Below are 22,933 nucleotides of genomic sequence, written 5' to 3' on the forward strand. Positions count from 1 at the left end.
ATCTGTGTTAACAACTCCAAAAAACTTTCAGTTAACTTCTTGCAGGAGAAAGAAATTGTAGCTGTTGGACATTTGTAGTACAGTTCCAGATATTTGTTGTGTGTTTGTTTTGATTGTTAAAATGTCTGCATTTGAGATCTCAACACGATCTTATTTTTCATAATCAAATTAATTTTTTAAATATTTTATTAGGTTGGTTCAAGGGGTACACGGGCCGCAGTAGACAGGTCAGTCGAGGCCTAGTGGAAGGAGGGACCGCAGATGCGCCACTGTTTCACCCATACACAATTAGTAGGCCTAATGCAGCGTAGTTTCCAACAGCTACTAAACGAGAGCCGGAAGATCGAAGCTCAGGAAAGGCAACCTGGGGAACACCTTGGAGTGTAACAACAACCTCTCTCTACACCACGGAAGGGCTGATTCTTAGGAAGGAAGGCTGTTGTAAATAAGCATTGCGCGTCCGAGGGTGATTATATTCTTATTCGGTATCTACTCACCCTCGGACGCGCCATGCTTCTTGATTTGTAATTAATGTTTATTTGCAATGTGCTTTTGACTTACTCAATTATTTTTTTAATTATTGATTTTATTAAATTAATAGTTTAACATCTTATTGGAAATAATTTAAAGGAGACGCGACAGGACAACACTCGGTGGATGCCATATCTGTGTTAACAACTCCAAAAAACTTTCAGTTAACTTCTTGCAGGAGAAAGAAATTGTAGCTGTTGGACCTTTGTAGTACAGTTCCAGATATTTGTTGTGTGTTTGTTTTGATTGTTAAAATGTCTGCATTTGAGATCTCAACACGATCTTATTTTTTATAATCAAATTAATTTTTTAAATATTTTATTAGGTTGGTTCAAGGGGTACACGGGCCGCAGTAGACAGGTCAGTGGAGGCCTAGTGGAAGGAGTGACCACAGACAGGCATCGAAGGCCTAAAATAATAACACATGGCTGTAGGCAATTTTAAATTGGTTCCAGGGGTACACGGGCAGCAGTGCCCTGGTCAGTGTAGTAGTAGTTGAAAGAATGGACCGCAGACAGGCATCGAAGGCCTAAAATAAAAAAATTGGGCTGGCTGTAGGCAATTTTAAATTGGTTCCAGGGGTACACGGGCAGCAGTGGTGTGGTCAGTGGAGGCCTAGTGGAAGGAGTGACCGCAGACAGGCATCGAAGGCCGAAAATAATAACACATGGCTGTAGGCAATTTTAAATTGGTTCCAGGGGTACACGGGCAGCAGTGGTGTGGTCAGTGGAGGCCTAGTGGAAGGAGTGACCGCAGACAGGCATCGAAGGCCTAAAATAATAACACATGGCTGTAGGCAATTTTAAATTGGTTCCAGGGGTACACGGGCAGCAGTGCCCTGGTCAGTGTAGTAGTAGTTGAAAGAATGGACCGCAGACAGGCATCGAAGGCCTAAAATAATAACACATGGCTGTAGGCAATTCTAAATTGGTTACAGGGGTACACGGGCAGCAGTGGTGTGGTCAGTGGAGGCCTAGTGGAAGGAGTGACCGCAGACAGGCATCGAAGGCCTAAAATAATAACACATGGCTGTAGGCAATTTTAAATTGGTTCCAGGGGTACACGGGCAGCAGTGGTGTGGTCAGTGGAGGCCTAGTGGAAGGAGTGACCGCAGACAGGCATCGAAGGCCTAAAATAATAACACATGGCTGTAGGCAATTTTAAATTGGTTCCATGGGTACACGGGCAGCAGTGCCCTGGTCAGTGTAGTAGTAGTTGAAAGAATGGACCGCAGACAGGCATCGAAGGCCTAAAATAAAAAAATTGGGCTGGCTGTATGCAATTTTAAATTGGTTCCAGGGGTACACGGGCAGCAGTGGTGTGGTCAGTGGAGGCCTAGTGGAAGGAGTGACCGCAGACAGGCATCGAAGGCCTAAAATAATAACACATGGCTGTAGGCAATTTTAAATTGGTTCCAGGGGTACACGGGCAGCAGTGGTGTGGTCAGTGGAGGCCTAGTGGAAGGAGTGACCACAGACAGGCATCGAAGGCCTAAAATATTAACACATGGCTGTAGTCAATTTTAAATTGGTTCCAGGGGTACTTGGGCAGCAGTGCCCTGGTCAGTGTAGTAGTAGTTGAAAGAATGGACCGCAGACAGGCATCGAAGGCCTAAAATAAAAAAATTGGGCTGGCTGTAGGCAATTTTAAATTGGTTCCAGGGGTACACGGGCAGCAGTGGTGTGGTCAGTGGAGGCCTAGTGGAAGGAGTGACCACAGACAGGCATCGAAGGCCTAAAATAATAACACATGGCTGTAGGCAATTTTAAATTGGTTCCAGGGGTACACGGGCAGCAGTGCCCTGGTCAGTGTAGTAGTAGTTGAAAGAATGGACCGCAGACAGGCATCGAAGGCCTAAAATAAAAAAATTGGGCTGGCTGTAGGCAATTTTAAATTGGTTCCAGGGGTACACGGGCAGCAGTGGTGTGGTCAGTGGAGGCCTAGTGGAAGGAGTGACCGCAGACAGGCATCGAAGGCCTACAATAATAAAACATGGCTGTAGGCAATTTTAAATTGGTTCCAGGGGTACACGGGCAGCAGTGCCCTGGTCAGTGTAGTAGTAGTTGAAAGAATGGACCGCAGACAGGCATCGAAGGCCTAAAATAAAAAAATTGGGCTGGCTGTAGGCAATTTTAAATTGGTTCCAGGGGTACACGGGCAGCAGTGGTGTGGTCAGTGGAGGCCTAGTGGAAGGAGTGACCGCAGACAGGCATCGAAGGCCTAAAATAATAAAACATGGCTGTAGGCAATTTTAAATTGGTTCCAGGGGTACACGGGCAGCAGTGGTGTGGTCAGTGGAGGCCTAGTGGAAGGAGTGACCGCAGACAGGCATCGAAGGCCTAAAATAATCACACATGGCTGTAGGCAATTTTAAATTGGTTCCAGGGGTACACGGGCAGCAGTGGTGTGGTCAGTGGAGGCCTAGTGGAAGGAGTGACCGCAGACAGGCATCGAAGGCCTAAAATAATAACACATGGCTGTAGGCACTTTTAAATTGGTTCCAGGGGTACATGGGCAGCAGTGTATGGTCAGTGGAAGTCTAGTGGAAGGAGTGACCGCAGACAGGCTTCCAAGGCCTAACATAACAAACTTGGGCTGGCTGTAGGCACTTTTAAATTGGTTCCAGGGGTACACGGGCAGCAGTGGTCTGGTCAGTGGAAGTCTAGTGGAAGGAGTGACCGCAGACAGGCTTCGAAGGCCTAACATAATAACATAGGGCTGGCTGTAGGCACTTTTAAATTGGTTCCAGGGGTACACGGGCAGCAGTGGTCTGGTCAGTGGAAGTCTAGTGGAAGGAGTGACCGCAGACAGGCTTCGAAGGCCTAACATAACAAACTTGGGCTGGCTGTAGGCACTTTTAAATTGGTTCCAGGGGTACATGGGCAGCAGTGTATGGTCAGTGGAAGTCTAGTGGAAGGAGTGACCGCAGACAGGCTTCCAAGGCCTAACATAACAAACTTGGGCTGGCTGTAGGCACTTTTAAATTGGTTCCAGGGGTACACGGGCAGCAGTGGTCTGGTCAGTGGAAGTCTAGTGGAAGGAGTGACCGCAGACAGGCTTCGAAGGCCTAACATAATAACATAGGGCTGGCTGTAGGCACTTTTAAATTGGTTCCAGGGGTACACGGGCAGCAGTGGTCTGGTCAGTGGAAGTCTAGTGGAAGGAGTGACCGCAGACAGGCTTCGAAGGCCTAACATAACAAACTTGGGCTGGCTGTAGGCACTTTTAAATTGGTTCCAGGGGTACATGGGCAGCAGTGTATGGTCAGTGGAAGTCTAGTGGAAGGAGTGACCGCAGACAGGCTTCCAAGGCCTAACATAACAAACTTGGGCTGGCTGTAGGCACTTTTAAATTGGTTCCAGGGGTACACGGGCAGCAGTGGTCTGGTCAGTGGAAGTCTAGTGGAAGGAGTGACCGCAGACAGGCTTCCAAGGCCTAACATAACAAACTTGGGCTGGCTGTAGGCACTTTTAAATTGGTTCCAGGGGTACACGGGCAGCAGTGGTCTGGTCAGTGGAAGTCTAGTGGAAGGAGTGACCGCAGACAGGCTTCCAAGGCCTAACATAACAAACTTGGGCTGGCTGTAGGCACTTTTAAATTGGTTCCAGGGGTACACGGGCAGCAGTGGTCTGGTCAGTGGAAGTCTAGTGGAAGGAGTGACCGCAGACAGGCTTCGAAGGCCTAACATAACAAACTTGGGCTGGCTGTAGGCACTTTTAAATTGGTTCCAGGGGTACACGGGCAGCAGTGGTCTGGTCAGTGGAAGTCTAGTGGAAGGAGTGACCGCAGACAGGCTTCCAAGGCCTAACATAACAAAATTGGGCTGGCTGTAGGCACTTTAAATTGGTTCCAGGGGTACATGGGCAGCAGTGTATGGTCAGTGGAAGTCTAGTGGAAGGAGTGACGGCAGACAGTCTTCGAAGGCCTAACATAACAAAATTGGGCTGACTGTAGGCACTTTTAAATTGGTTCCAGGGTAACACGGCCAGCAGTGGCCTGGTCAGTGTAGTAGTTGTAGAAAGAAGGGACCGCAGACAGGCTTCGAAGGCCTAACATAACAAAAATGTCAAAACAATGGTATTGTCAGTGCCAGGCATTGAAGGATGTCAGCGCCTAGACTACACATTGGTGAAGCTGTGAGAGATAATTTTGCTAGTGGTAGAGCACTGTTTGAGCTGGGGGGGGAACTGTCTTGTGGCCGGCGGTACAGGCACAGGGCCCCTCATATTACAACGGTGTGTCTGACGTTGGGTGCGCACCACCACCGCCAGAGACACTTTATTGTACTATGAGGGACCCAGTGGCAGTGCCGTCGACCAAAAGCGGCCACACCCACCTCTTCAGACAAACAGCACTCTCAAGGGTCCAAGCGCAAAGTGGCGATAGCACGGCCCCGTGTGGGGAGTTTGGCCATTTCGTGAGGTGGAAACATGTCGTATGCTGGACAATCAGGTGAAGAAAATTACGAGATTGGAAAAGTCATTCAGAATAGTCCACAGGCAAGACCTTTTCATAGGAAAGCTAGGTGTCAGCCGGGCAGGGTGGGGCAAAAGATTTTGAAATCCAGTTGTGGTTCATTTTAATGAAGGTTAGATCATCTACATTTTGGGTAGCCAGACGAGTCCTTTTTTCTGTTAGTATTGAACCTGCAGCACTGAATACTCTTTCTGATAGGACACTAGCTGCCGGGCAAGCAAGCTCCTGCAATGCATATTCTGCCAATTCTGGCCAGGTGTCTAATTTGGATGCCCAGTAATCAAATGGGAATGACGGTTGAGGGAGAACGTCGATAAGGGATGAAAAATAGTTTGTAACCATACTGGACAAATGTTGTCTCCTGTCACTTTGAATTGATGCTGCAGTACCTGTCCTGTCTGCGGTCATAGAAAAATCACTCCACAACCTGGTCAGAAAACCCCTCTGGCCAACGCCACTTCTGATTTCTGCCCCTCTAACACCTCTGGTCTGCTGGCCCCTGGAGCTCGTGTGAGAACGATCACGGGCGCTGTGTGCAGGGAATGCCAGAAGCAAACGGTCAACAAGAGTTGATTGTTTTGTTGCTAATATTAGTTCCAAGTTCTCATGTGGCATAATATTTTGCAATTTGCCTTTATAGCGAGGATCAAGGAGGCAGGCCAACCAGTAATCGTCATCGTTCATCATTTTTGTAATGCGTGTGTCCCTTTTGAGGATACGCAAGGCATAATCCGCCATGTGGGCCAAAGTTCCCGTTGTCAAATCTGCGGTTGTGCTTGGTTGAGGGGCAGTTGCAGGCAAATCTACGTCACTTGTGTCCCTCAAAAAACCAGAACCCGGCCTTGCCACGCCACCAATTTCCCGTGCCCCCGGGAAAGCTTCCTCATTAAAAATATACTCATCCCCATCATCCTCCTCATCCTCCACCTCCTCTTCGCCCGGTACCTCGTCATGTACACTGCCCTGACCAGACAATCGCTGACTGTCATCAAGGCTTTCCTCTTCCTCTGGTGCAGACGCCTGATCCTTTATGTGCGTCAAACTTTGCATCAGCAGACGCATTAGGGGGATGCTCATGCTTATTATGGCGTTGTCTGCACTAACCAGCCGTTTGCATTCCTCAAAACACTGAAGGACTTGACACATGTCTTGAATCTTCGACCACTGCACACCTGACAACTCCATGTCTGCCATCCTACTGCCTGCCCGTGTATGTGTATCCTCCCACAAAAACATAACAGCCCGCCTCTGTTCGCACAGTCTCTGAAGCATGTGCAGTGTTGAGTTCCACCTTGTTGCAACGTCTATGATTAGGCGATGCTGGGGAAGGTTCAAAGAACGCTGATAGGTCTGCATACGGCTGGAGTGTACAGGCGAACGGCGGATATGTGCGCAAAGTCCACGCACTTTGAGGAGCAGGTCGGATAACCCCGGATAACTTTTCAGGAAGCACTGCACCACCAGGTTTAAGGTGTGAGCCAGGCAAGGAATGTGTTTCAGTTGGGAAAGGGAGATGGCAGCCATGAAATTCCTTCCGTTATCACTCACTACCTTGCCTGCCTCAAGATCTACAGTGCCCAGCCACGACTGCGTTTCTTGCTGCAAGAACTCGGACAGAACTTCCGCGGTGTGTCTATTGTCGCCCAAACACTTCATAGCCAATACAGCCTGCTGACGTATGCCAGTAGCTGCCCCATAATGGGAGACCTGGTGTGCAACAGTGGCAGGTGCGGATGGAGTGTTTGTGCGACTGCGGTCTGTGGACGAGCTCTTGCTTCTGCAGGAGGACGAGGAGGAGGAGGAGGAGGAGGGGGTGCGAACGGCTACAGACAACTGTTTACTAGACCGTGGGCTAGGCAGAACTGTCCCAAACTTGCTGTCCCCTGTGGACCCTGAATCCACCACATTTACCCAGTGTGCCGTGATGGACACGTAACGTCCCTGGCCATGCCTACTGGTCCATGCATCTGTTGTCAGGTGCACCTTTGTGCTCACAGATTGCCTGAGTGCATGGACGATGCGCTCTTTAACATGCTGGTGGAGGGCTGGGATGGCTTTTCTGGAAAAAAAGTGTCGACTGGGTAGCTCGTAGCGTGGTACAGCGTAGTCCATCAGGTCTTTGAAAGCTTTGCTTTCAACTAACCGGTAGGGCATCATCTCTAACGAGATTAGTCTAGCTATGTGGGCGTTCAAACCCTGTGTACGCGGATGCGAGGCTAAGTATTTCCTTTTTCTAACCATAGTCTCATGTAGGGTGAGCTGGACTGGAGAGATGGAGATCGTGGAACTAGCGGGGGTGCCGGTGGACATGGCAGACTGAGAGACGGTGGGAGATGGTATTGTTGCCGCCGGTGCCCTAGATGCAGTGTTTCCTACTACGAAACTGGTGATTCCCTGACCCTGACTGCTTTGGCCTGGCAAAGATACCTGCACAGATACAGCAGGTGGTGCGCTAAATGGTGGTCCTACACTGCCGGAAGGGATGTTGCGTTGATGACTAGCTTCATTGGCCGAGGGTGCAACAACCTTAAGGGACGTTTGGTAGTTAGTCCAAGCTTTCAAATGCATGGTGGTTAAATGTCTATGCATGCAACTAGTATTGAGACTTTTCAGATTCTGACCTCTGCTTAAGGAAGTAGAACATTTTTGACAGATGACTTTGCGCTGATCAATTGGATGTTGTTTAAAAAAATGCCAGACTGCACTCTTTCTAGCATCGGATACCTTTTCAGGCATTGCAGACTGAGCTTTAACCGGATGGCCACGCTGTCCTCCACCAGGTTTTGGCTTTGCCACGCGTTTTGGGCAAGATACGGGCCCGGCAGATGGAACCTGTGGCGATGTTGATGCCTGCTGCGGCCCCTCCTCCTCCTCTGCTTCAGAACTGCTGCCGCCTGCACCCTGTTCCCCCAATGGCTGCCAATCGGGGTCAAGAACTGGGTCATCTAATAACTCTTCTTGTACCTCCTGCGCAACTTCGTCTGTGTCACCGTGTCGTTCGGTGGTATAGCGTTCGTGATGGGGCAACATAGTCTCATCAGGGTCTGATTCTTGATCAGCACCCTGCGAGGGCAATGTTGTGGTCTGAGTCAAAGGACCAGCATAGTAGTCTGGCTGTGGCTGTGCGTCAGTGCACTCCATGTCAGATTCAATTTGTAATGGGCATGGACTGTTAACTGCTTCACTTTCTAAGCCAGGGACGGTATGTGTAAAGAGCTCCATGGAGTAACCCGTTGTGTCGCCTGCTGCATTCTTCTCTGTTGTTGTTTTTGCTGAAGAGGACAAGGAAGTGACTTGTCCCTGACCGTGAACATCCACTAACGACGCGCTGCTTTTACTTTTACCAGTTTCACGAGAGGAGGCAAAAGAGCTAGAGGCTGAGTCAGCAAGATAAGCCAAAACTTGCTCTTGCTGCTCCGGCTTTAAAAGCGGTTTTCCTAATCCCAGAAAAGGGAGCGTTCGAGGCCTTGTGTAGCCGGACGACGAACCTGGCTCCACAGCTCCAGACTTAGGTGCAATATTTTTTTCCCCACGACCACCTGATGCTCCACCACTACCACTACCCTCATTACCAGCTGACAATGAACGCCCCCGGCCACGACCTCTTCCACTAGACTTCCTCATTGTTTTAAAAACGTAACCAAACTAACGTTATTTGTTGCAGTCACACAACTTACACGGTGAGCTATAACTTCAGTATGATTTAGCTACCCCTTTACAGGTTGGTGAGACCACAGCGAAAATCAGGCCCAATGTTACACACTCTTTTTTTGGTGGCTGCAAATTAGAGAGATGCCCCACACGCAGGACTGTCACTGAAGCACAAATGTTAATATTAATGTCACACTATTATTTTTTTTTTATTTTTATTTTTTTCAGGAACACTTTAGAAACCCCCCCAAAAAAAAAAAATTGATTTTTGCAGGGAGAATTTAGAAAACAAATGTAACAAACTATATGCTTTCTATGGGCCACTGAGTGAGAGATGACGCACACAGGAATCAGGAGTGGCACACAAGCCCAGAGGCCAATATTTTTCTACCAATGATTGATGGAGTTATTTTCTCTGGTAGATTTTGGAACCCAAATCAAGGGAAAAAAATATAGGCTTTCTATGGACCACAATTGGAGAGAGAGAGAGAGAGAGAGAGAGAGATGGCACACCCAGGAGTCAAGACTGGCACACAAGCAGAAAGGCCAATATTAATCTCCCACTGTTTTTTTTGGTTGTTTTTTTTTTTTTTTTTTCAGGGAGACTTTAGAAAAAAAAATAATAAAAAAAATATGATTTTATCAGGAAGAATTTAGAAACCAAATAAAATAAAATGATTTTTTCAGGGAGAATTTATAAAACAAATAAAAACAAAAATAGGCGTTCTATGGCCCACTGACTGAGAGATGACGCACACAGGAATCAGGAGTGGCACACAAGCCCAGAGGCCAATATTTTTCTACCAATGATTGATGGAGTTATTTTCTCTGGTAGATTTTGGAACCCAAATCAAGGAAAAAAAATATAGGCTTTCTATGGACCACAATTGGAGAGAGAGAGAGAGAGAGAGAGAGATGGCACACCCAGGAGTCAAGACTGGCACACAAGCAGAAAGGCCAATATTAATCTCCCACTGTTTTTTTTTTTTTTTTTTCAGGGAGACTTTAGAAAAAAAAATAATAAAAAAAATATGATTTTATCAGGAAGAATTTAGAAACCAAATAAAATAAAATGATTTTTTCAGGGAGAATTTATAAAACAAATAAAACCAAAAATAGGCGTTCTATGGCCCACTGACTGAGAGATGACGCACACAGGAATCAGGAGTGGCACACAAGCCCAGAGGCCAATATTTTTCTACCAATGATTGATGGAGTTATTTTCTCTGGTAGATTTTGGAACCCAAATCAAGGAAAAAAAATATAGGCTTTCTATGGACCACAATTGGAGAGAGAGAGAGAGAGAGAGAGAGAGAGAGAGATGGCACACCCAGGAGTCAAGACTGGCACACAAGCAGAAAGGCCAATATTAATCTCCCACTGTTTTTTTTGGTTGTTTTTTTTTTTTTTTTTTCAGGGAGACTTTAGAAAAAAAAATAATAAAAAAAATATGATTTTATCAGGAAGAATTTAGAAACCAAATAAAATAAAATGATTTTTTCAGGGAGAATTTATAAAACAAATAAAACCAAAAATAGGCGTTCTATGGCCCACTGACTGAGAGATGACGCACCCAGGAGTCAAGACTGGCACACAAGCAGAAAGGCCAATATTAATCTCCCACTGTTTTTTTTTTTTTTTTTTTTTTTTTCAGGGAGACTTTAGAAAAAAAAATAATAAAAAAAATATGATTTTATCAGGAAGAATTTAGAAACCAAATAAAATAAAATGATTTTTTCAGGGAGAATTTATAAAACAAATAAAACCAAAAATAGGCGTTCTATGGCCCACTGACTGAGAGATGACGCACCCAGGAGTCAAGACTGGCACACAAGCAGAAAGGCCAATATTAATCTCCCACTGTTTTTTTTTTTTTTTTTTTTTTTTTCAGGGAGACTTTAGAAAAAAAAATAATAAAAAAAATATGATTTTATCAGGAAGAATTTAGAAACCAAATAAAATAAAATGATTTTTTCAGGGAGAATTTAGAAAACAAATAAAACCAAAAATAGGCGTTCTATGGCCCACTGACTGAGAGAGAGAGAGAGAGATGGAACGCTTAGTACTGGCACACAAGCCCAAAGGGCAATATTAATCTCCCTTTTTTTTTCCAGGGAGAATTTCTAAAACCCCCCCCAAAAAAAAAATTGGCTTTCTATGGCCCACTATTTGTGAGAGAGATGGGACGCTCAGGACTGGCACAGATGGCACGCTCAGGACTGGCACAGAAGCCCAGAGGCCAATATTAATCTCCCTTTTTTTCTGGGAGAATTTATAAAACCAAAAAAATATTTAAATAGGCTTTCTATGGCCCACTATTTGTGAGAGAGATGGCACGCTCAGGACTGGCACAGATGGCACGCTCACAACTGGCACACAAGCCCAGAGGCCAATATTAATCTCCCTTTTTTCAGGGAAAATTTATAAAACCAAAAAAAAAATTAAATAGGCTTTCTATGGCCCACTATTTGTGAGAGAGATGGCACGCTCAGGACTGGCACAGATGGCACGCTCACAACTGGCACACAAGCCCAGAGGCCAATATTAATCTCCCTTTTTTCAGGGAAAATTTATAAAACAAAAAAAAAAATTAAATAGGCTTTCTATGGCCCACTATTTGTGAGAGAGATGGCACGCTCAGGACTGGCACAGATGGCACGCTCACAACTGGCACACAAGCCCAGAGGCCAATATTAATCTCCCTTTTTTTCAGGGAGAATTTATAAAACCAAAAAAAAAATTAAATAGGCTTTCTATGGCCCACTATTTGTGAGAGAGATGGCACGCTCAGGGCTGGCACAGATGGCACGCTCAGGACTGGCACACAAGCCCAGAGGCCAATATTAATCTCCCTTTTTTTCAGGGAGAATTTATAAAACCCCAAAAAAAATAAAATAGGCTTTCTATGGCCCACTATTTGTGAGAGAGATGGCACACTCAGGACTGGCACACAAGCCCAAAGGCCAATATTAATCTCCCACTGTATTTTTATCAGGGAGAATTTATACACCCCACAAAAAAAAATACAGAAAAATGAAAAGGCTTTCTATGGCCCACTATGTGAGAGAGATGGCACACACAGGGATGGCACTCTAGCAGAAATGCCAAATTGCCAATCTTAATCTCCCACCAAAAAAAAAAAAAAAAAAAAAACAGGGAATGTCCTACAATTACTATCTCCCTGCCTGCAGTAATCTCAGCCAGGTATGGCAGGCAGCTACTATCTCCCTGCCTGCAGTAATCTCAGCCAGGTATGGCAGGCAGCAATAAGGAGTGGACTGATGCACAAATGAAATAAAAAGTGTGGACAAACAAAAAAGATAGCTGTGCAGAAAGGAAGGAACAAGAGGATTTGTGCTTTGAAAAAAGCAGTTGGTTTGCACAGCGGCGTACACACAGCAATGCAGCTATCAGGGAGCCTTCTAGGGCAGCCCAATGAGCTACAGCGCTGAGGGGAAAAAAAAAAAAAAAAAAACTTCCACTGTCCCTGCACACCGAGGGTGGTGTTGGACAGTGCAAATCGCTGCAGCACAAGCGGTTTTGTGGTTAATGGACCCTGCCTAACGCTATCCCTGCTTCTGACAAAGCGGCAGCAACCTCTCCCTAAGCTCAGATCAGCAGCAGTAAGATGGCGGTCGGCGGGAACGCCTCTTTATAGCCCCTGTGACGTCGCAGACAGCAAGCCAATCACTGCAATGCCCTTCTCTAAGATGGTGGGGACCAGGACCTATGTCATCACGCTGCCCACACTCTGCGTTTACCTTCATTGGCTGAGAAATGGCGCTTTTCGCGTCATTGAAACGCGACTTTGGCGCGAAAGTCGCGTACCGCATGGCCGACCCCGCACAGGGGTCGGATCGGGTTTCATGAAACCCCGACTTAGCCAAAAGTCGGCGACTTTTGAAAATGTTCGACCCGTTTCGCTCAACCCTACTCAGGAGTAGTGGTGGCTCCTTGTATCTTCATGGAGGCTTGGGAAAAGAGAGCACTTCTGAGGAACTTGGTTTAGCAGTGGCTCATTGCTACTTCATGGGGGCTCGGGAAAAGAGAGTGTGCTTAAGCACACAGCACGGTGGCTCAGTGGTTAGCACTACAGCTTTGCAGCGCTGGGGTCCTGGGTTCTAATCCCACCCAGGACAACATCTGCAAAGAGTTTGTATGTTCTCTCCGTGTTTGAGTGGGTTTCCTCCGGGCACTCTGGTTTCCTCCCACATTCCAAAGACATACTGATAGGGATTCTAGATTGTGAGCCCCATCGGGGACAGTGATGATAATGTGTGCAAAACTGTAAAGCGCTGCGGAATATGTTAGCGCTATATAAAAATAAAGTATTATTATTATTATTAATTGGGGCTTGTAATAGATAGAGACCTATTTTGAATTTGTGAGAGGAAAAAAGAACACTTCAGGTGTCTTAGGAGGAGCATCAGCCTACATGGAGATTTGGAAATCTCTAAGAAAAGTCTGTATTCTTATTAGTATACAGTATAATGTGCTGTTATCTATATATATAATTGTCTAAGGGTTTTTCCGTCTGTCTGTCTGTCTGTCTTTCTGTCTGTCTTTCTGTCTGTCTGTCTGTCTGTCCTGGAAATCCCGGCTCTCTGATTGGTCGAGGCCATCGTCACCATGGCAACCATTATGACATCATCATCACCATGGCAACCGTTATGACATCATCATCGCCATGGCAACCATTATGACATCATCAGCACCATGGCAACCATTGTGAGATTATCATCGCCATGACAACCATTATGACATCATCATCGCCATGGCAACCACTATGACACAATCATCAAATGCAACCATTATGACATCGTCGCCATGGCAACCTATTATGACACCATCGCCATGGCAACCATTATGACATCATCACCATGGCAACCAATATGACATCATCATCACCATGGCAACCATTATGACATCATCATCGCCATGGCAACCATTATGATATCATCACAATTGCAACCATAATGACATCATCGCCATGGCAACCATTATGACATCATCGCCATCGCAACCATTATGACATCATCATCACTATGGCAACCATTATGACATCATTATCACCATGGCAACCATTATGCCATCATCATCATCACCATGGCAATCTTTATGATATCATCATCACCATGGCAACCATTATAACATCATCGCCATGGCAACCATTGTGACATTATCGACATGGCAACCATTATGACATAACTGTCACCATTGCAACCTATTATGACATCATCAACGCCTTGGCAACCATTATGACATCATCATCGCCATGGCAACCATTATGACATCATCATCACCATGGCAACCATTATGACATCATCATCACCATGGCAACCTATTATGACATCTTCATCGCCATGGCAACCTTTATGATATAACCGCTACCATTGCAACCGTCAAGATGGCAACTATTATGACATCATCGCCATGGCAACAACTTTGACATAATCATCGCCATGGCAACCATTATGACATCTACGTCGATACTGTGCCCGTCGCTGAATCAGAAACGTGGGATTTCTACGTCCTTTATGACATCATCGTCGCTGTGCCCGTTGCTGATTGGTCGAGGCCGCCAGGCGATGGTGTCATAATAGGTTGCCATGGCGATGATGATGTCTGGAATCATCATTGTTCATATACTATGGGGACATGCATATTCTAGAATACCCGATACGTTAGAATCGGGCCACAATCTAGTATATATATATATATATATATATATATATATATACGTCAGTACAAAATAATGCAAAAATGAAGATTGTACATTGGATTAGTAATCGCGGAACTTATAATAACAACCAAAGTGTTAATGCAGGACCGGGTTAACTTATCTTACAAAAGTTGCATTATTGTGCCTGTCAATCATGGAATAAAGTACCATCAGAGCTAGTGACATTAAATGGGTTTACTTATTGTAAATATTCGGCCCCAATAAAATAATAAAGCCTATCCTCACCTTCCATGCCGTTGCCATTCCCGTAGTGCCGAGACTCGTTGCCCCCAAGGCTGCGAGGCGGTGTTGTGACATGTGACACCAGCATCCAATCAGAGCTGGTGCTACTGTCTCCGCCTTCAGACAAACTGAGCATGAAGAGGAAGCCAGGGCTATAGCAGATCCCGGACTTCCTTTTCATTGTCAGTTTGTCTGAAGGCAGAGACAGTGACACCAGCACTGATTGAATGCCAGGCATCGCATGTTATTCCACCACATCACAACCCCCGGACCGTGAGTGCTGACACCGTTGGAACAGAGCTGGCACCGGAGTATAGGCTTTATCATTTTATGGGGGCTGAACATTTAGTTTAATAAGGGGTTGTCCTAGTAGTTAACAACCCCTTTAACCTTTCCGCTACCATGGGACATTTTAATTACTATAAAATACTTGTTTCTTATTTTCTATTGTCAAATCTTGGAGTCAGGTTCACCATCTAGGCCAGAATTTTTTGTAATTTTATTGTTATTGTTATTTGATCTAGACAATGGAAAATATCCCCATATCTCCCAAAATTGAGCTTGCCTTTTAATGAATAAGTAGCAATCATTCAAGCATAAAAGTGTTATTATCAGTTTTTAATAAATAAAAGTTATAAGTTTCATATGAATTGGGGTTTTAGGGAACACTATAGATATAATATTAAATAATATCATGAAAGAATTTCGTGTGAACTGAAAGATATACTTACTTAATAAAGCAGTGGGCTGCAGTAAGGACCCATCTCTTGTGGATTAGAGTGCCTCCACATGTGTGAAAGAATATGGTTTCATTACGAGAACTTGGCCACACCTGAAAATACAAGGCAAAGTTATGGGAAAAATCCATGTCACGTCTTAGTATGGCCTTAAAGGGAACTTGGCAGCAGAAAATTGCCATCCAATATGCAGGCACCATGCTATAGAGCAGGAGGAGCTGAGCAGATTTATAGGTAAGTGAGAAACGATTCAGTATCACTCATTATTCATATAAACCTTTGCTCTTTCCCTGCTGAATGACTGACAGCTATCTCAGTACGCACACAGGTTAGACTGAATATTTTGTCTTGAATTCTTGATTATTTGATATGCTATATCAATTTAATCTACTTCCCCTGCTCTGTAAGAAGATTTTTTTTCATGATGACAGGTTCTCTTTGAAGGGACTCCGTCAGCACAGAATGACTGTTCAAACCAAGTACAGGCGCTCGGGTACCCTTGGGGTGGACAGTTCAGACAACCTTCCCACCTCCAGTACTTGTTGTCTTTCTATCTCCACCCCATCTCTACTTGATTTGAATTGCTGCAAATAGCTGAGCACTGTACTTGGCTTTCTCCTGTGGTCCCATAAACAATGAATGCATCGTAGATTGAGCATGCGCAACTCTCCACCAGTCAACAAGAGCTCTCTACAGAGCCCAATTTTTGGAGTTACAGAGTTCTTATTTTAGGATTGCTAGGGGTCCCAAAGGTCAGACCCCAGCGATCAGCAAGATACCGCCTATCTTATGAATTAGGGATAATTTAACAGTTTCGTAAACCCTTTCAAGAATTTAAAATTGGTGAATTAGTTTTGTTAACCCAAGAAGAAGTAATATCATAAATGAAATGCACCAGCTCTTCTTATTGTTCAGCCCTTTATGAATGTATACATTTATGACTTTATGGCAATTTATTATCCGTAACAGAACATAAGATATAGACTGGAGTAAGCTGAATGCTTATGGTACCTCTCACAATTGTTTGAAAGTATCTTTATCTGTATGAACAAGCTTAAAGGGAATCTGTCACCTACTTTTTCATATATAAGCTTCGGCCACCACCATCAGGGGCTTATCTACAGCATTCTGTAATTCTGTAGATAAGCCCCCGATGTAACCTGAAAGATAAGAAAAACAAATTATATTTTACTCACCTGGGGGGAGGTCCGGTACGGTTTGGTCCGATGGGCGTCGCAATCCGGGTCCGGCGCCTCGACAGGAAGCAAGGAAGAGGACAACATCGTATGAAGATGGGAGGCGCAGGACCCAGACCGCGACGCCCACCGGACCGGACCACACCGGGACCGCCCCCCAGGTGAGTATAATATAACCTGTTTTTCTTATCTTTGAGATTACATTATAGAATGCTATAGATAAGCCCTTAATGGCGGTGGCTGCAGCTTATATATGAAAAAGTAGGTGACAGATTCCCTTTAATGCCATAACACTTTACTTTAGAATCTGACATTAAAACAACTTCTTTTAATCCGTGCCAAATTCTCGGAATGCAAATCTTTGCTATGCTTCTTACCTGCATGGACACTTGCCAAGGCCAGGTGTGAGGTGCAGCGGGTTCTCCATTGACAATTCTAGAAAGAATTTGGGGAGGCTTTGTCGGCTTTCCACATTTATTTGGCCAATCTGAGAACAGCAATAAAATGAATACAACATTTTGCAAATTGAAGAAGTATCACTTGTCTCGTTTTTTACAACTGTTTCATTCATCTGATTAGGATTTACAGTAATCCATACACATACCTAAGAAACTGAGCCAGTCAGATGTGTGTTACATCCTTTTATGTCAGCCATGAAGGAAACCTAAATCTCGGTCATATTTTTCTGTGCTACCTCACTTGCTTTTGTGGGTCGAAAGGGCAATTTATATGCTTATATTATATGACTGTAAAATATTTAATTGGTTCTCGCAGGTATGTTCACCAGATCCACATAAACAGATTTGGCCAATGGATTCTGTAGGTTATCTGCAGGAATTGTCAGATGATTTCTGCTGCAAATTGTCATACGGATCTGTGCACATTGTGCACCATTGTAATGGAACTAATCCATCCCCAAAAAATCATAATCAACATGTTCTTATGAATGGCAGAGAATTATTATAATAATAAGCAATGAGCACTGACATTGTTTCTCCTGAGGACCAGCAATCTGAACATAGTCTGCCAAAAAAGAAATGCATGCTAAACAGAAGCAATAATTTGAAAGGGAATCTGTCACCAGGATTTTGTTACCTTGTTTGAGAGCATGGTATGGTTAGAGACCCCGATTCCAGTGATGCATCACTTACCGAGTAGCTTGTGGCAGTTTGGAAAGTTTTGATAAAAGTTTTAGCTACTGCAAATGTACCAGTTCTCTGAATGCTGAGCTCAGCATAATCCCACCCACACTTCAGAATGGCAGTTTATTGTGTACACAGGTTTGCTAATCCTAAGGGCTTGTTTCCACTTGCGAGATACACGTCCGTGTCTCGCATGTGGAAACAAAGCTCTGGCGCCGACACTCCAGAGCGGAGCGTGCAGCCGCATAGGAACACATGGAGCCGCAACGCTCCGCTCCGGAGTGCCGGCACCAGAGCTTCGTTTCCACATGCGAGACACAGACGTGTTTCTCGCAAATGGAAACAAGCCCTAATGCTGATAATACAAACATTTTATCATAACTACAGCATAAATACATTTTATCATAACTACAGCAAGCAGGCGAGTAAGTGACATATTTCTGGAATCTGGGTCTCTGCCTCTACATTAAGCTGCTCTTAAATTAGTTGGCAAAAACATGGTGAGAGATTGCCTTTAATGGTTTTTCAATTATTTTGTTTAATATGCTTAGAGGAATTTTTTTGGAATTGACAAGTTATCACCGATCTGACTGCTGGGACCCTTGTTGATCATGATCTTAGGAGTCTTGATACCTCCATTTTAATAGTGCATTGATTAAGCACTCCATTCTAAGTCTTTGCATCTGAATGTTATAGTTAACTACAGCACAATAATCCCATTATTTCCATAGACAATTAATGTGGCTGTACTTTGCCTGCTTGAACACCTCTTGATTCAAGAGGAGAAATTGGGGCCCCTGTTCTCATAATCATTGGGGGTCTTTGTAATGGGATCTCTAGAGATCAGTCACTTATCGACTATTCTGTGCAAGGGGATAACTTGTTCTAACCAGAAAACACCTTTATTGATACTTCTGTAATAATAATGATACCAATGTCATGTACACGCTCATGTAAAGATCTACTTTATGTTTGTGAAAGTTGTATAAAAATGTTATGAAATTCTCATTCCACATTCTCCTAACCAACCATATTCCGGTCTCGCTAATGTTGGGTTGAGTATGTTGGATAACCCACTTCCAATGCCGATTTCAGTCAATACAAATAAAACCATTTCACATTGGGCAATATACGATACCTATTTGTATAGTGTCCCACGGTTTGGGGGCTGGAGGGGCTTCTGTTGGCGGTGCCTGTAGTAGACTAGTGGCCCAGTAGGCTCTAAAGCCTTTTGACTCTGTAAAAACGTCACTGTAGAATCGGATTGTAAGAATGTTACTGTTACTAGTGATTCTGGTTGGTAGGTTCGTTCCACAGAAAGGACCTACAAAAAGTGAAGACAGCAATAATAAGATATAAAGCTTTATACAACAGATATTGTCTTACACGTTGCTGCTTTTTCATATTATACAGACACTTTAATTTCATCTAGATTGTTGTTGTGGTACCAGTTCCCGAGACCCCATCGACCATTCAAACAGACCCTCAAAAAGCACACAATTCAGGAGTGCACACAGAGTCAAGTATAAATTCAACAGAAAGAATAGGCTACAAAACTACAAAGGTTATTGTTTCCATTGGATCCAAACTCCATGCTGAGTGTGAGCTAAAGCGGGAGCTCCTAACTTCTGAAATAGGCACTTCTCAGGGGTTGTTTAAGTGATTGGTTGGGTTACTTAGGATCCAGACCTCCATGATCTGCAGGGAAAATTGCTGAAATATACGGTAATTATTTTTTAAGTCTTAAAGAAGCACTCATCCCATCATAGTTTTTATCCTTTTAATAAATTGCAATCATCATATTATATGGCACTGTTTGCTTGCAATTGCTCATATTGACCTTCTACTCAGCTAATTCTTCTCTTTTCTATTAGGTGTATGACATTACGTGATTAAAAACTGACTAAGCTCTATGTAGAAACAGGAGGTCAATTTTCCCTGCATGATTCATGATCTCTCTGGATCAGGGATTGAACAGGGGAATGATAAATGCAGGGACAAAACACTTCCTCAAAGAGAAGAATTTACTGGGCAGAAAGGCAAAATGAGCAATTGTGAGTACACAGTGCTATTTAATATGATGACTGCAAAATATTAAGAGAATACAAACTTGATGGGGTGCTTTTTTATGAAACAAAAGTGAGTGATCATTCTAATTCCTCATGAAAAAAAATACTTTTTTTTTCTAAATGAAACCCCTTCAAAAATAAGATTGGAACTGGGAGAACTTTTATATAAAGTTCTGTATTCCTGTAAAGCCACAGTTCATGTTACTGGATTTTTTGAATAAGAAGTATATTGAACCCTCTCCACCTCTTTGAGAAGACCACCACTTATCAGACCAGATTTCAGTACAATTTTGGGTGATCATCTCAAAGAGTTATCACTGTATAATAAAAAAATCCAAATATCATAGCATGAACCCTTGCCTCGATTGGATTGAGTCTTGTTTTACTGTAAATAAAATTTTCCAATAATTAGATAACTTTTCAAAATGAAAAATGTAACATAAAATGTTGCTAATGATAATCTTTACAAATGTAAAGAAGACATCAACAACAGTAAGATCATACCATATTTAACGGCTTTTCCAGAGCTCTCTTCATATACTGCCACATAATCATAACACTGTCTAGTTATTATGTCCACATCTTCTAAGTCAAAATGGGTGAAACTGATGATCAGTTTTTTTCCTTCAGGCACTTGAAGATGCCATACACACAATCCGTTAGGGGCATAATTATTAGGCCAATTTGGGGACTTAATCACTCCGGTCTCCTCAACGGAACTACCACCACATGTCTGTATTTCTGTGAAATGAAATATATAATTTTTGTAATAATTAATGAAAACAAACCATAAATTTGTAAAGAGTCACATAATGTTATATTTACAAATGAACAATGGCTAATTAATAGATTAATATCTGCATGGAGACATCTGGGCTTCTTGGGTCCAATCCAGTTTCCTTCCACATTACCAAATATACTAACCGGTTAAATGGAGATGGCACATGGCTCAGATGGGAACATCAGATCATAAGCCCCATAGGGGACAAGAACTGTATAATGCTGCTGAATAATATGTCTTTATTGGTTGCACAGGACTTTAAATATTGCTGCAGAATGATACCAGTTCCTTAGTTGTTATGTAAAAATCAACCAATGGCACAAGGTCAAGGGTCCAGTGATTGCAGGTCTTCAGAAACAAGGTAACAATTAACTACTTTTTAATGAGATTGAGATTTGACACAAATGGAAGACAGACCTCCAGAATACCTTTTGTGGCATTATATGCGTGTGGTATTGGCTTCCTCCCCCTTGAGGAAGCAGAGTCAACGGACAGCGAAACGCGTGTCGGGGTTTGGATGCTGGCATTTTAGTACCGGGTAAGATTTTCTGACTGTGCATCATACAAATGAATTTGGGGAACCTTTGATGATTGTAATGTCAGACTTCTTTTGGACATTGGGCACTTGACCACAAACCATGCAACCCTGGGCATTAATATAGACATAGGAATAGTATAATGACTGATGGTACTTTTTGCTTACAGCAGGGGGCATTGTAATGTGACTCTCTGAGCTCAACAAGCAAGTCCTCATCTTATGATTACTAAGTTTGTTATTGTGAATTGAGCTATACTTTGCACTAAACACCACCACTTTTTGTGGTGTCCTTTATAGCACATGGTTTTATCTGTCTTTTTGTATGTTCATTATTGTGTCAATAAAGATTTTTGTACATATATATATATTTTTTAAAACTCCATTTTTCCTCCTTTTTGAGACACTTTCTCTGTTGTAGATATGTTGCACTCTACTCTGACCTCTGGTTCTTTAGCAGAAATGAGAAGCACTCAAAGGCCTTTTAGGCAGCATAGGTCAGAGTTTACATAATCTAGTCTGTGGTTAGTGCTATCTCAGCTAATGCAGGAACCAGGGCCGGTGTTAGGGGCAGGCAGACCAGGCAGCTGCCTAGGGCCCCTATTCCCCCAGGGGCCCACAGCAAGCGGCACATCACACAGCCGCTATGGGGCCCCTGTGAGGCAGGGGGCCTGCCTTCTGCTAGCGCCGACTCCCTCGCTGCCGCTGCATTGAACTATACCAGCGTCTGCTGGTACAGTTCAAAGCAATGATTGAGGGGAGAGCGTTAGCTGCCGCTCCCTCTCCCATCATTCCCCACTCTGCCTCTGACACTGCGGGTGCGCAATGACATAATCGCGCACTCACTGTGTGCCAGGCAGTGCAGCCGCTGAGACAGGAGTAGGGAGCAGCGCAGGCATGAGGAGAGGTGAGGAATGTGTGGTTTTTTTTACCATAACAGTGAGTACTGGACTGTGGGGCCCTTCTGGGGGGAGATGTGAGCTGTGCTACATACAATGCGGGCTGTGTTATATACTATTCGAGCTGTGCTATATACTATGTGGGCTGTGGAAATGAGGAAGTCTGGTGGAAGAGGCCGTGGGCGGTCGTTGCCAGCTGGTACTGATGGTGGTGGTGGTAGTGGAGCATCTGGTGGTACTGGGAAAAGCAAGATAGCACCAAATGCTCGAGGTGTTGAGGCAGCGTCATCGTCTGGCTACACAAGGCCTCGAAGGCTCCCTTATCTGGGAGTAGGAAAACAGCTTTTAAAGCCGGAGCAGCAGGAACAAGTTTTGGCTTTCCTTGTTGACTCAGCCTCCAGCTCTTTCACCTCCTCTTCAGAAGCTTCGAAATCTAAAACCAGCGAGTCATCAGTGGATGCTCCAGGTCCAGAAAAAGTTGCTTCCTTGTGTCCTTCACCCAAAACAAAAGTGAAGGATGCGGCAGGCAACACTACACTTTACTCCATGGAGCTCTTTACACATACCGTGCCTGGGTTAGAGAGGGAAATTGTTAAAAGCCCATTACAGGAAGAATCGGACATGGAGTGCAAAGATGCACAGCCACAGCTTGATTATTATGCTGTTCCATTGACACAGATCACTACTTGGCCTCGCAGTGTACTGAGCCCGAATCTGACCCTGATGAGACTATGGTGCCCAGTCCCGAACGCTATAGCACCTTACACGGTGACACAGAGGACAGTGCACATGACATTGAAGAGGTGGTGATAGATGACCCAGTTGTTGACCCAGATTGGCAGCCATTGGGGGAAGAGGGTGCCACTGCCAGTAGCTCTGATGGGGAGGAGGATGATCCGCAGTAGCCATCTACATTGCAACAGCTGTCATCTGGCAGGCCCGCATCAGGCC

At 44.2% G+C, this 22,933-nt stretch overlaps 1 protein-coding gene across 2 annotated transcripts in view; it reads right to left on the reverse strand.

Annotated features, from left to right (window-relative positions):
- LOC138655113 (ovochymase-2-like) overlaps window positions 1–22,933 on the reverse strand; it is a 174,045-nt gene that overhangs the window by 76,674 nt on the left and 74,438 nt on the right. For both annotated transcript variants that reach the window (XM_069743553.1, XM_069743555.1), the window contains exons 10-13: window positions 20,272–20,508; window positions 18,837–19,022; window positions 16,934–17,043; window positions 15,355–15,455 (exon numbers count right to left, since the gene is read on the reverse strand). In XM_069743553.1, the coding sequence (XP_069599654.1) occupies window positions 15,355–15,455; window positions 16,934–17,043; window positions 18,837–19,022; window positions 20,272–20,508 (634 nt within the window). The remainder of the gene's footprint in view (window positions 1–15,354; window positions 15,456–16,933; window positions 17,044–18,836; window positions 19,023–20,271; window positions 20,509–22,933) is intronic.

Source organism: Ranitomeya imitator, chromosome 1 (genome assembly GCF_032444005.1).
Source record: "Ranitomeya imitator isolate aRanImi1 chromosome 1, aRanImi1.pri, whole genome shotgun sequence".
Classification (NCBI taxonomy): Eukaryota; Metazoa; Chordata; class Amphibia; order Anura; family Dendrobatidae; genus Ranitomeya; species Ranitomeya imitator.